Source organism: Terrapene carolina, unplaced genomic scaffold, assembly GCF_002925995.2.
Source record: "Terrapene carolina triunguis isolate 2854851 unplaced genomic scaffold, T_m_triunguis-2.0 Scaffold67, whole genome shotgun sequence".
Classification (NCBI taxonomy): Eukaryota; Metazoa; Chordata; order Testudines; family Emydidae; genus Terrapene; species Terrapene triunguis.
In genome coordinates, this window is record NW_020664418.1 from 48673984 (window position 1) to 48688209 (window position 14226).

At 38.1% G+C, this 14226-nt stretch overlaps 1 protein-coding gene across 1 annotated transcript in view; it reads left to right on the forward strand.

Annotated features, from left to right (window-relative positions):
* The window catches only part of PIAS1 (protein inhibitor of activated STAT 1), an 84837-nt gene extending 71482 nt beyond the window's left edge, over nucleotides 1-13355 (forward strand). The window contains exons 8-14 of the mRNA XM_024199530.2: nucleotides 1946-2019; nucleotides 7687-7847; nucleotides 9256-9386; nucleotides 9784-9961; nucleotides 11408-11550; nucleotides 11895-11932; nucleotides 12947-13355. Coding sequence (XP_024055298.1) covers nucleotides 1946-2019; nucleotides 7687-7847; nucleotides 9256-9386; nucleotides 9784-9961; nucleotides 11408-11550; nucleotides 11895-11932; nucleotides 12947-13240 — 1019 coding nt within the window. The 3' untranslated portion in view covers nucleotides 13241-13355. The remainder of the gene's footprint in view (nucleotides 1-1945; nucleotides 2020-7686; nucleotides 7848-9255; nucleotides 9387-9783; nucleotides 9962-11407; nucleotides 11551-11894; nucleotides 11933-12946) is intronic.
* The last annotated feature ends 871 nt before the right edge of the window (nucleotides 13356-14226 follow it).

Here is a 14226-nt window from a genome sequence, read left to right on the forward strand (position 1 = left end):
CTTTTGTAAAAAGATTTTTAGCACTGGCCTCTGCTACTATACGCAAGGCTACTTTTTGTAAATCTAAATTTTTGAATCGTGGGAATAAGGAAGGAAAGAAAAAACCTCCTGATCCCTTCAGAAATTAAATCTTCACTAGCAGAGTTGTTTATTCTGTATCACTGCACTACTGTGATAGTTACTGCTCTTTCAGGCTTCCACGCAACCCATAGTGTAACTTTGCAACTCTAGCCTTTTATTTTCCCCACAAATACTTATCATTGCTTAACTCACCCTTCGCAGGAAAAAAATATAGTGAACTCACAAATTTTATAAAAAGAGAGAGTCCTAGAATCCATTCATTCCATTGATGGCTATCACTGAAGTCTGGTCTAAATCTGAGTCATCAAAGGCCTTTGCCTGCATTATGAGCCAGCCCAGTAAGACCATTGCTACAGTGGAGTAAAAATGCAAGAGAATTTTTGGCCACTCAACTAATCCGGTTTTAATTTGTTAAGAAACAGTAAACTAATTTCACCTGGCATTTTGCTCCAAGTTCCTAATGTGAACTCAGTGGCTGACGTTGTTCCCTGATACCAGCATACTGATATGTTGACCATGGTTGACAACTTAGCTCCTCTGGCACAATGGAAGTTTCTACAATAAGGGTAAAGCTCAGCTGTGCAGGAGACAGTGATTGGCTGGGGGCTGGCCCAAGACTGTGGAATGACCTTCTCCACAGGACCATCCCAAACCTCATCACCTTCTTGTGTAAGTGCAAGGTGTGTTTCTTTGATCTTGCCTTATCTAATACAAAGATATAGCAATGTGTGTGTAATTACCGGTAACTTCAATAAAAGGAACAAAAAACCAGAACACGTTGCTGTGCACATTTTTTCCCAGGGAGAGGATGAGGGAGCAAACATTTGACAGATCTTAGTCATGTTGCTTCATTTACTTCTGGAAGGTACCCAGGTACTACACTGATGAACACAGTATCAGAACCTACATAGAATAGAACACCACTAAATGCCAAGTACAAAAATAATATTGAACAGTCGTGTGTATGAAACTATGTCAATGTAACATTATGATTTGACATTTAAGGGCACAAAAATCAGGCAATCCAACAAAGTTTCCTGAGCCATTCGTCTCCTCCTCTCAAGGACTTTGTGCTTGGCCACACCGCACTTACAAGGATACACATTAATGAAATACCCACTAAGAAGGGGCAGCTAAGGGTCATGTAGCAACTGTGGAATTGCCTGATTTCTGTGCATTTAACTCTCAACTATGTTACTTTTTATAACTCTTTTTATAGACAAAAATGGAGGGTGGAAGGGAGGAACCAGGGCCTATATTTGACTGCAATCCTTACGATGCTAATTCTATAAGAGTGCCTGCCTGGTCATGCTCCTCCTTTTGCCTATCAATTCTGCAACCCTTGTTGCATTTCCCTTGAATCATTAGAGCCCCCGACTACCTATTTCAAAGAGGCAGGGCATTGCCAGCCTACATGCAGGATTTAACAACAACAACAACAAAAAATGTTTAATGTGCCTAAATCCAGCAGTTGACCAAAGAACTTGATATTGCTTTATTAGAGAGCTTATCACTTTAAAATGCTTACCCATAAAAAAATCTAGTATTTTTATGCAGAAACTCCTTTTTTAGAAATGAAATATTATGTTTAAGAAGTTTCTCCTTTCATGGTGCTCCACTGAAGTTTTAGGAGAGTAGAAACTGCATAGGAACTACACTCTACACATGCACACATGAATATTTTACTTCAGGTTTACAGACTGCAGGCGTTTGGGACAATATAATCAATGTTGTTCATTCCCAATAGACATAGCAAACTGCAGGTTTAAAGCAGATTGTTTTAGGCATATGTATTACTATATTATCCTAGTGAAGTGTGTATAACAAACCTTTCTCTGTTTGTTTTTCTTCCTTCAAATGGCAGTAAAAGAGAAACTGACTGCAGACCCAGACAGTGAAATAGCTACAACCAGTTTAAGAGTATCTCTTCTCTGTCCAGTAAGTGTAAAAGTAACTCCTCCAAAGTTGGTTCTGATGAAACTAAACTGGCTGTTACGGGACAATTTTTAATGCAAGTTAAAAGCTGTGTTCACTTAAATGTTAACTATGTGAGTTTGGGATCCAGTGCCTATGCCCCATATCCAGCAAAGCACAAAAGCACGTGATTAACTTTGAGCATGTGAATAGTTCCATTCACTTCACTGGGGCTATGCAAATGCTTTAAGTTAATCACCTTTAAGTGTTGATGGGTTGGGTCCTAAAAGGGGATAGTTTATCTAGATATTGAACATAGCTTAACTCCTGGGTGCTTGGCCATGGTACGACCATTATTAGCAATAGGATGAATGTATCCGTGTATACATGCACACCAACAACTGGCTCCTGGAGCCAGAGTTAAATTCTGTAACTGAAGTTGATAGGTATATATGTACACTTCAATGATAGGCTTTTATTGTTTTCAATTTAAAAAAAGAGTCAATAGTCCAAAGGACATTTAAGCAAATAAAGGTTGCTGCAAAATTTGAAATAGACAGGATTGTTTGCTTCCCATACCAATCTGTGCAACTCACAAATGCCTTTAATTGTTAGTCCCATGGAATTTGGAAATGAGATCAGATACGTTAATCAAAACAGATTTATTGAACTGTTAACTGAGGTAAAAGGAGCTGGAGAATAAGAGGAATTAAACAATAGTTTGTACATATTACAGTTCTTATCACCAGCTGAATTACACAATATGAATAATTGTTATAAACTTTATTTTGCATCCTGTATACCCTTAGTTTTCCCATGAAATGTAACATACTTCTTCATTACTGTGTGCTTTGTCATTGGTCAACAGAGTGTCTTAATTGCAGCTAAAACTTAAACTGTGTCAAGAATAAGGATGCATCTGTTTCCTGATTTGTCTAGATCCACTCAGGCCTGACGCTGAAAGTTTTCAGTTTTGAAACGCGACTCTCAAGAATAAAGCTGACTTAGCTACTTACTCTGTTGCCTAGCAAAATTGGGGCTTATTTGTAAGGTTATTAAATGGCCTCTTAGATTCTGACAATGGAAAGATATTTTTGGATACAAAAGCTCCACCTTGCAAAGAGCACAATTCACTTTGCTGACTCTTTTTCATAAAGATATTTGTTAGGCAGATTATTATATGTTTATAACTGTGCTGGATATTTTAATATTTAATCTTCATTCATAAGGCTTTTTGGTATGGCACATATTAGCTATAATAGTATTTAACACTTATGTCACCAGATAAAAGTACCCTTTTTATTAAGTGCAGGAGTACTGGTTTTATAAAAAGTGAAATCCTGTTCTTAAGAGGTTTGAGAGAGTAATACAAATAATGCATTAATTTAAAGGTCAAGAACACTCTTGTATACATAATATTAACAACTTGATTTTGTTGAATCTTTGCATAGTTAAATTTTTGTTACGTACTGTTGGAACCTCATTACCTTAGAAGTACTAGTACGGTGCTGTCATGGTTTAATTCTTTAAGTACAATGCTCTTATTTCCTAAAGTTAAAGACTATTTAGGTTCCAATGAAAAGCAATAATGGGAATTCATTTACTAAATCCAGGAACGGTTTAATTTTTAGGCGTTAACAGTGCTAATATAGTAGCTCAGTCACTTAAATCCTTGTGCATCTTTTGGAGTTACAGATGTTTACTTCAGTAGCAGCTGATTGCCTTTCATTGGTACCTTTGGCAATTAATAGTTTTTGCAACCTTTTGGGTTTGGTTTCCTGCTGACCAGTTTTCTTAAACAATACATCTGTTTGTCGTCCTACTCGTCCCTGTTTATAGAGGGAAAGAACAGTCCATCCGTTTTACTCTTAAACATACCTAGAAATTGATCTAGGAATAAACAAGCTTACAGGTATTTTCTTTTATGTATAGAAATAGGAAGAGTTTTTTAATGCAACTTGGGGTCTCATAATCTGTCCTTTTAGCTAGAGCTTTTTAAATGTTTGCTTTTTGGTTCAGATGAATTAATATTAGAGCAGGAAGGACTTCTGCAAGGCAGTCTCCATGGCTGCAAGCTTAAAGATAGCTGAATTAAAGTTAATGCAGAAATGAAAAATTAAGTTTTTAGTGATGTGAAATATAAATGAAATCCCCAAGCTAGCATTGAGAAGTAGCTCTGTGGAATAGTGTTGATGGCAGTCTATGCTTCCTCTTTCTCTTTAAGCCTAGTCTCTTCCAGTAAACGGAAAGGTTTAGAACAGAATATTTTAGGCATGTTTTTCTGTATCATCCTGGTGATGTGTATGTAACATGCCCACACTTTGGGAGTCATCCTTCAGTGTGCCCATTGTTTAGTGCAGTCTAGTTTAAAAGTGCTTCACTGTTCCTCTTTCACTATTCTGTCATTGCAGAAGTTTTTAAGGACAGATATCATATCTTCCTGTGTGTCCTGTAAAGTGGCTTTTGCAAAATAAACAAACTAGGATGGTGACTAATCACGTACTGTTCATGGTCGTGAACACAATTCTATGACACAACCCTTGTTTTCATTTGCTAATACATAACTTTCAGAAACTGTCAATGCTTGCTCTCAGACGCAAGGTAAATTTTCCTTGGGAAAGTTTGAAGAAAATCTCTTCCGTTTTTTGAGAGTAAAGTCTCATCTTTTTTTCTTAAGTGTTCTTAATCTCCAGTAATTCGAGTACCAGAACCAAAGAATGTAAAGCATGGCATGTATTCAGCCCTACATGATGAAAAATGGCTGCTAAAAGCCCCATCCTGCAGCCCTTACTTGCAGGAGTAATTCTTGCTTATAAAAGTAGTTGCAAGACTGGGCCCTAAATTTGAGAGGAGAAAAATATAAAGGTTCTAAGAGGCTGAAAAATCACCTCTGAATATGTTCTGAATTGCCTTGTAAGCTGCTTTTGCAAATAAGCCCTACCCCAACTTTGTGAAATTCAAGCCGGCACCTGGAAGGAGCTGACCCAGGATTCAGCAAGCAAAGGGGCTGCATGAGGAAGTTTGAAAGACTGTGTGTGTTTCCAAAAATAACCTCAGCCTTGAGGACAGGAGTGAATAATTGACATGAATTCCCCTCCCCCCACCCCCCCAAATCTGGCAACTATTGTGGTTCTGCAATTTTCTGCACGTTAACTTCCTTTTTTTAGTTTTTCTCTTTTTATTGTGACGATAACTCTATTATATACATTGACAATGTATTGGGGGAGGGATAGCTCAGTGGTTTGAGCATTGGTCCGCTAAACCCAGGGTTGTGAGTTCAATCCTTGAGGGGGCCATTTAGGGATCTGGGGCAAAAAAAATTGGTCCTGATAGTGAAGGCAGGGGACTGTACTTGATGACCTTTCAAGGTCCCTTCCAGCTCTATGAGATAGGTATATCTTTATATATATGTATATATATTTTGATAGGGGGGAGGGATAGCTCAGTGGTTTGAGCATTGGCCTGCTAAACCCAGGGTTGTGAGTTCAATCCTTGAGGGGGCCACTTAGGGATCTGGGGCAAAATCAGTACTTGGTCCTGCTAGTGAAGGCAGGGGGCTGGACTCGATGACCTTTCAAGGTCCCTTCCAGTTCTAGGAGGTAGGATATCTCCATTAATTAATTTAATTGATTAATTAAATGTATTAGGCTAAATGATGTGAGACTGCAGCCAAAAATATTGGATTTGAACCTTTTATTGTTCCTTTATGTAGTGTGTAAAGAGGATCTGTAAGTTTTCCATCCCCTCAGCATCTTTTACCTTAGTAACATGAACACAGCTTGGCCAAACTGAAGGATCTAACCCAATAAGTTTTCATGCCAAAGCTGGGAAATGTGAGACCATCATTACTTGTCCACATTGCACACACTGTATTTAGGTATCCTATTAAGTCTTAACTAGTACTCAGAAATTATATGTGCAATGTGGTAATGGTATTATGAGACGAAAACTTCTATTTCTTGATGGGTGTGGCATTGCATTATTTGGAGTCGTGTATTTAAGAATGAGTTCAACGTCTTATACCGCAAATCTTGTTACAATTCTCATTAACCTGTTTTTTCCTGGGGACTTTTGTGTCACTGTTCTGCTGCTGCTATTGGTTTTTATTTTGCATCATATTTAAGCATCCAGGTTCTGGAAAACAAAAGGTCTTCTGTTTCCAACATGCTTAATCATGATACTGATTGTAGTTGGTGAACTTGTATTGTGCCCAAAAGACACATGAGCCATTGACCTACCATCTGGGAGATATGACTTTAGAACAGACATGGATCAGGGGGACTAGTACTGTGTGAAAGAAATCATATGCTTGGTCATGGGTATTGGGGGAAGGGTTGCCAAACACATGGCATGCATAGCACCTCCTGCTGGCTGATCTCTATACCAGCATCACTGCATATTCCTCTGGGAGATGTGAGACTCCCCTCCCATCTGTAGCTGACTTGTGTTAGTGATTGAAAGCCAGAGGGAAGAAGAATAAACAAAATAAAGATAAGGGTTAGAAACTACTGTAGGGATGAATGTTGCTGAGAATGGAAGCAGGTATTTCAGGCTGCTTAAAGGTTAGGGTGACCAGATGTCCTGATTTTATAGGGACAGTCCTGATTTTGAGGTGTTTTTCTTATATAGGCACCTTTTTCCCCCCCCCCATCCCACCCCCTGTCCCAATTTTTCACATTTGCTCTCTGCTCACCCTATTAAAGGTTGCTGCAGAGAAGCTTTGGGAAGGAAGTAGTTCACTGCAAGCAGAGCCTTTGTTCTCTTTTGTTGGTGTTTTTAGCTTCTTTGATGTTTTAAGAGCGAGTGCCACCCTGTGGCACTAGTCCTGTATTGCCTGTTAGGAGTGTACATGACCATGTAGCTTCTGAAACATCCTGCAAACAGTTCCAGTCGGTATTTTACTTAAATGAGAGAGCTGTAATATTTTTAGGCTCTGGATTGGTTTTGGACTGTGTTTTCTTCGTCAAGATTTTTCTTGTCTAAATCTTAGGCTGAGCCCTCTCTCTATCTGTAGTATGCCGTGAGTGTGATCATCTACATTGCTTAGACACTGTTCTTTTGGAGTAGATTTTTCCATTTTGGACATACTTCAGGTGGGCAGTTGTTGTTTTGGAGGGTGGTGTTGGCCAGGATCCCCAGTGATGGAGCAGAGCCACATTGTGGTAGGTGCTGAACAAACACAGAACAAAAAGACACTTCCTGCCTCAAAGGCTGGGAGTGAACGTCGTCATCTCTTATATAGTCTTCCACAGTATGTCTGTAGATACTCGGCAGTGCTGAAAGAGACTCGGTGTGGTAGTGGATGGCAAATTAGCTGTAGCTTCCAGTACGCCAATGAGGGAGAATAATTATTTTTCATATTTATTAGTCTAAAACACTATGGTAAGTGATAAAAGGTAAATTGACTTTGCATTTTGGGCCAGCAGTGTAAAAATGATGTGGTCTTTCCTATGTCTGAACTTTGTTTAACAAAAATCTATTTGTAGTAGGACTTGTTATTGATATTATCAGGTATGCAGAAAAGCCAGAGCAAAGGTGTATGACTTGAATATAGTAATCAAAACTCGTATTTCTCGAAATACTTAATGCTTAGAAACTGAACTCTAGCACGGTTGCATCTTCCTGATTAAAACAGGTGAACAGTTGTTTTTCAAAAGAGGCAACAGTTTATTTTTTTTTCTCCTTCTAAAGCTTGGGAAAATGCGGCTAACTATCCCATGTAGGGCCCTGACTTGTTCACATCTGCAGTGTTTTGATGCCACTCTGTACATTCAAATGAATGAGAAGAAACCTACTTGGGTTTGTCCTGTTTGTGACAAGAAGGCTCCCTATGAACATCTCATTATTGATGGGTAAGTAACATTTGGAGCAAAATACAGTGCATACTTTGTAATTGCGGTGTACCGTGTCTGGGAATAGTTTATAAGCAGACATTCCTATCTTAAATTTTATGCACATTCCACATTTGGAGTTGTTACATGTATTTATTTCCCTGATGCTACTTATTAAAAAAACCCCAAAACCTAAAAACCCCACTGAAAGCAAGCACCAGGTTCTGTGCACACATGCAACATTTGGATTCAGTGCTCAGCATTCGTTCTGCAGATCCCAGTCCACCTGGGCAGGAATTTGCCTCTCCAAAAGCAGTGTGTGTGTCCTGGGGGGAATGGGGAAATTATCATGTGGTTCTGTTCAGGAGAAAAAGCTTAATTTTACTGGGAAGGATCACTCTTTCCCAAGTTGAAACGTATTTCCCAATGGTAAATCTCTATGGATTGCTACACTTGAGTCACCAAACAGCTAATATCCATAGTTCTGTTGGTAAAGAAGATATATCAAGGTGATTATGCTATTTTAACTATCCTCTCTCCTAATCCTTCCTCTAGATTTTATCTCTCAGCAGTAGGGATCAACATAGAATATTATTTTACAGAAATAAGAGCTAATTGTACAGTCAATAGAAAATTCATTCCTTAAAGTAGTATTGTTTGGCCACGTCTTTTGAGGGATTTTGTATTTTACGCAGTGGCCCTGTCCACTTAACACATGAAATAATTTCTGAGAGCCTGCTTCAGAAATGGCTGCCCCTCAGACAGCTTGGTACATGGTTAGGCCAGCTATATTCACAGCCAGTTTAAGGAAGCTTTGTGTTTAATTTATTTGTTAACATTACTGCATCCATAGTGGAAGGGATCTTAAGGGAAACAAGCAACAACTGATGGTTACCCAGACAAATTGAGGTGTGCAGTTATGAGCAGTGATTGTTCCTCACTGTTTTGCCTTGAAATAAATGTGCTTACTTATCAATTTGTGCATCATTTCTTGATGCAATGTACTAGAGTCCATTTGAGTTACCCAAATGTTTGGATTCCTAGAAAATACATTATACCCTTGATTATCTAAATGTCAGGGAAGTCATTGACTAAATCTGGATAAATAGGGGAATTTTCGTCATAATATGCATAGCGGGGCACGAACCTGTTTTGGCCAGCAAGGAGTTCAACATATTGAGGTCTGGACAATCGAGATTCTACTGTATCGTTAAGTGAATGTGCAGGTTATTATTTTAAGTAATATTTTAAAATTTCAGTTTCCTTGTTGAGAACTTATACTAAGGAGAGAAAAATGCCCAAAATTCTCAAATAGGACTAATCCTTTCAAAAGAGTGGTTCTAATTTACTTTAATTTAATCTAATTTAAAGTGCTTCTCCAGTTCCGCTTTATTTTTTGAAGATGGATATTAAGATTTTTGTTTCACAGGTTGTTTATGGAAATCTTGAAGTACTGCACAGACTGCGATGAAATTCAGTTTAAGGAGGATGGGTCATGGGCTCCCATGAGATCAAAAAAGGAAGTTCAAGAAGTAACTGCGTCTTATAATGGAGTTGATGGTAAGTCTTAAATTTTTAAAGGTACAAACTAAATCCCTTATTGTTAACCCACATTGTTTAAAATATTACAATGTGGGTTTGTTTCTAAAAGAGTACTATAATTCTATGAGCAACGGAACATGAAAGTTCTCTCTGTGTAGCGGTAGCTTTTTATTGATTAATCTGAAGTAAGATGTTTGAGTAACATTAACGTCCATGTCAGCCGGTCTGTATTTCTGAAGCTTTGTTAATGCTTTTTTAAAATAGTTTTCTTTTCACTTTTGTTTTGGCTTCTAAGCTTTATTTATGGCAAGCATGTATAATTTTAATTTAACCAAGTGATGCTTGTCTTCATTGTAATGCATATACAATATAAATTATGACTTGAATTACTCCCTTATTTCTTAAATCTTTGTAGGATGCATAAGTAGTTCTTTGGATCATCAGGTGTCTTCTCACCATCAATCAAATAAAAATAAGAAAGTAGAAGTGATTGATCTAACCATAGACAGCTCCTCAGATGAAGAGGAGGAGGAACCGTCTGCCAAGAGGAACTGTCCTTCCATTTCTCCTGCATCCCCACTAAATAATAAGGGGTAAGAATAAAGTGGACACTATTTTTAGTTAAGATGAAAATATGTTCACGACAAGCAATGGTGAAAACAAATTTCAAGTGAAATTTAATTGCACCTGGGAAGTTCACTATTCAAAGTATGTCCTGAGTTTATTACAACAGAACTTGATATGACAAACTATGGTTTGATCTCAGTAGCTCATAACTCACAGAAAGACTGGGAGTTAAAAACATGGTGGTATGCTAGCAGAAGTGAATATTTGTCTTGCTGCAACTTCACAGGCTGAACTTTATGGGTTTTACTACAAAACATAGTACAATGATGAAGCATTTTTTTTAACTGACCTGTGATAAAAAAGGAAAACATTGAAAAAGGCCTTGAGCTAGTGTGTAGTTTAAGAAACAAATATTTTGAGAGGCTTGGAAATTAAGCTGTGCTAGTAGAGAATTGTGGAAACAAAGTACACAACTCAGAACAGCAGCGGTATGAGAAACTTACAGAGTGTGGTGTGGGTGTGTTGTCTGTTTTTGCCAGACTACCACCAACAAAGTAGCTATATAGAATAGCAGAATAACCAGATATAAATAAAGAGCGATGGTGTTAATAGAGCAGCACTGGCGAAACATGCATGGATGAAAACATTGGGTCTATACAAAGGGATTGTGCCATTGTACCGATTATTATCCCAGTAATAAAAGCCACTCAGTGATCATGTGAGTCTTGTCAAGATCTCCTTGGCTGTTGCTCCATAGGAAATGCCTCGTGTGGCATATAGAAATATTTGTAGGGATGTTTATGTGGACTTTTAACTATATATATATATATATATATAACTCTTAAATCCTCAGTCTTTTTGTCCTGACTCGTGCTGGCTATTCATACTTTTATTAAGATAGGCAGTGCTACCTCTGACTAAAGTTAAAGTTGCTTAACACTTTCCATTATAAGACCTGTTTTCATATCTTTATAACTTTGACAAAATGTAACAGCATGGGGGCTGAAAGTTTCCATGCAGATGTCTGCCTCAGACTGTTATTTTATGTGTCTGTGCAAATGATTCAGCCATTTCTGAGAGCAAGATTACAGAAAAATGTGGGTTTTCTCCCCCCTCCCCTCCTCCCCCCCCCCCCCCCCCCCGGTTGTAAAAAAACTTCTTACAACTGTTATTTGTTGAAGTTCTAGACCGTTACGCTTTGGATCAAGACTTTGAAATTTGGCGGGGGCTGTCCCCTCTGGTGTCAGGGATATGTCTTTTGCCTGAGTAACATGTGCTTTTACTGTAATGCATGCCACATTTTGAATTATGTCTTCAAGACTAACTTTGCTTTTTAAAGGTCTGTATGATGCATGTGTTGGTATTTTGGGTTTTGGTTTTTTTCCGCAAGCAGAAATCTGCAGTCTTCAAACTGTTCTAACATTTAAACCAAACATGTTTACAAAGTGTGAAAAACATTCTTTCCTTTGCAGCATTTTAAACCTACCCCATCAAGCATCTCCCGTTTCAAGAACTCCAAGCCTTCCTGCTGTTGACACAAGTTACATGAATACATCACTTATTCAGGACTACAGGCATCCATTCCACATGACACCTATGCCTTATGATTTACAAGGTTCGGCTTCTCACTGCTTTGAATTGCACATAAAAAGTTCACGCTGTTGTGAAGGAGTGTAAACATACAATTGATTAGTGGTCCAGTCATACACAATATTATTTGGGGGATCATAGAAGATTAATTGTATGCATAACTCAGGTTAACTCTTATTTGAAGGGATAAAAACACTGAATCTCTCCTACGAACTGTACTTCACTGTCAAGGTATAATTAAGAGTTAAATTTCATGATCATCCACATCACACTTTGGTTAAATTATTTGATTTTGGGGGGAGGAGGGGAAAGGAAGAGGGCAAGGTTCTCTTGAGAAACTGAAAACCTTTTTATTTTCACTTTCCACAGGATTAGATTTCTTCCCTTTCCTATCAGGAGACAATCAGGTAAGTGGTAGAAAAATGAGTAATGCAGCATAAGTTAATTTTAAGTAAATCCCTTCTAAAGGGATTCCAGAGAGTCAGAAATTGAGCCAGTGTGTAGGTTTTTGTAAAGAAGGCTTTACAAAACTTGAATGCTAAGAGAAATTTTTCTGGAATAATAAAATAAACAGGAATGGAAATTCTTCTGAAATAATCATTGCCCTGTAGTTTGCATGGCAAATATTGCATCATTGCATCTGTGTATGTGTGGCAGGAAGTGAACCTGAGCAGTCTGCTTTCATTGTGAGGAGAAATGCAAAATGGAAACCACTGTCAGAAAGAGCAAAATGCAAATTACTTTTAAATTATTTAAAAAGGATCATTGGCAACTAGTATTTCTCGTTAATGTCATTTTAAAGCTGAAAGCTCACGTCTTTCGGGGCTTACCTGTACATTTAAAAAAAACCAAAAAACCAAGAACGGTACTGCTGGGAACCGTGATAGCCACCTACTGATTTTAAGCACACTATTCCTATATCTGTTTCTTGAGTGCAGTACAAGAGGTCTTCCTACTGTAAAAATAAGTATCTCACTTTAATGTCATGGTAGTGGGTGGTTGTGTCTCTTAATTTTGGCCAAAAGAGTCCACTGAAGTATGAGTAGTTTCTTTCCAATAGATGGGGGTTTTTTTGTGGGGGAGGGGTAAGAAAGGGAAATTACACTGCTTCTCACCATCCCAATAGTACCTCATTATAGTTTGGAATTGAGAGAGATTGCTTACTATCCAGTAGGAGCAAACAGCACTCATTTTGTTTCCAGTTTTCTTCTGGCTTTAGAAACCAAGGTCTTCAGTCCACTCGCTTGTACAAATTGTCTGACAAAGTAACACTTGGACAACACAGAGTAGACAAATGGTTGTCAGTTTCTAGAATTCACGAAGCTTAGAATACACAGATACTTTCTACTTCCTTTGTGCCTCTGTGAAGAAAACCTGTGGAATCAGAAGTGTAACTTTACAATGTTGTCTTTTCCCCACAGCATTACAACACTTCCCTTCTCGCCGCTGCAGCGGCGGCAGTTTCTGCGTCAGATGATTCCGAACTCTTGCACCCTCGTTTTTTCCCATACGCTTCATCCCAGATGTTTCTTGATCAGTTGAACGCAGGAGGCAGCAGTACTCTCCCAGCCACTAACGGTAGCAACAGTGGTAGTAACAGCAGCCTTGTGTCCTCCAACAGCTTGCGAGAGAATCACGGCCATCCAGTTGCAAATCGAAGCAGCACAGACACGGCATCTATCTTTGGCATCCCGGACATCATTTCATTGGACTAATTCTTGGACTAAATGAACTTGTCAGAAAAAGAGATCTTTGTGCTTGGTTTTATCTTACTCTATTTAGAAACGTAGACAAGGTGTTTTTTCCTTTTTTAGGAAAAAAAAAAAAAAACTTAAGACGTGTACAGAGAACAAAACTATATTTTCAGTTTTACTTTTGTATATAAACCTAAGATGGCCTGACTGGTAAAACAAAACAAAACGAAAAGAAAAAAAGTACAAAAAAGAGAGAAAAAAAAAAAAAAAAAAAGAAAGAAACTTCAGTTCATTTTTCTGGACGCTGAAGATTTTACACTTATGCATTTGTCCTGTGAGTTACTTATTTTAGTTTGGACACAAATGGCATTATTTTCTTCACAGTAATGTTAATGAAAAAGGAAAGGAATTTCTGAAGTTTTACGTTGCAGGAAGTTTTTTCTTTTGGAAACACCATTTACAATTGATGGCAGAACTGAATTCCTCTTAACCTCTTTTCAGCACAGATTTATTATGCTTAAAGTGATATAAACCCTACTTGTACTGTTCCACCGCATTCCTTCTATAGTGCAGGATATGGGACTGTGTTTTAAATGTCATTTCTGATTCTGTATGGCTGTATATTCAGTTGGCATGTGGAGTACCAGCTCTTTCATCAAACGTGTTGCAGGCTCATTAGTGTGTCAGTTACTCTTATGGGTTAGACTCCATACAGTCTCAAGCTGAAGTATTGCTTTGAGACAGGACAGTTTTATAGAATCTAGCCCCATATAAAAGCCCTGACACACCTTCACTCTAGATTTTTATTTCTAACCTCCAGTATTAATCCTTGAAATAATTACGGTCCCAATCAACAAGGTACTGAAATGTGTGTTAAATTTTAAGGTGTGGAACTACTCATGTGCTTTAAAGTTAGCAGTGTGCTTAAGTAGCTTACTGAATTGGGGCCAAAATGGCTCTGTCAGTGAATACCTACTTTTGGCCACAATAGATTAAATTTCTGCTAA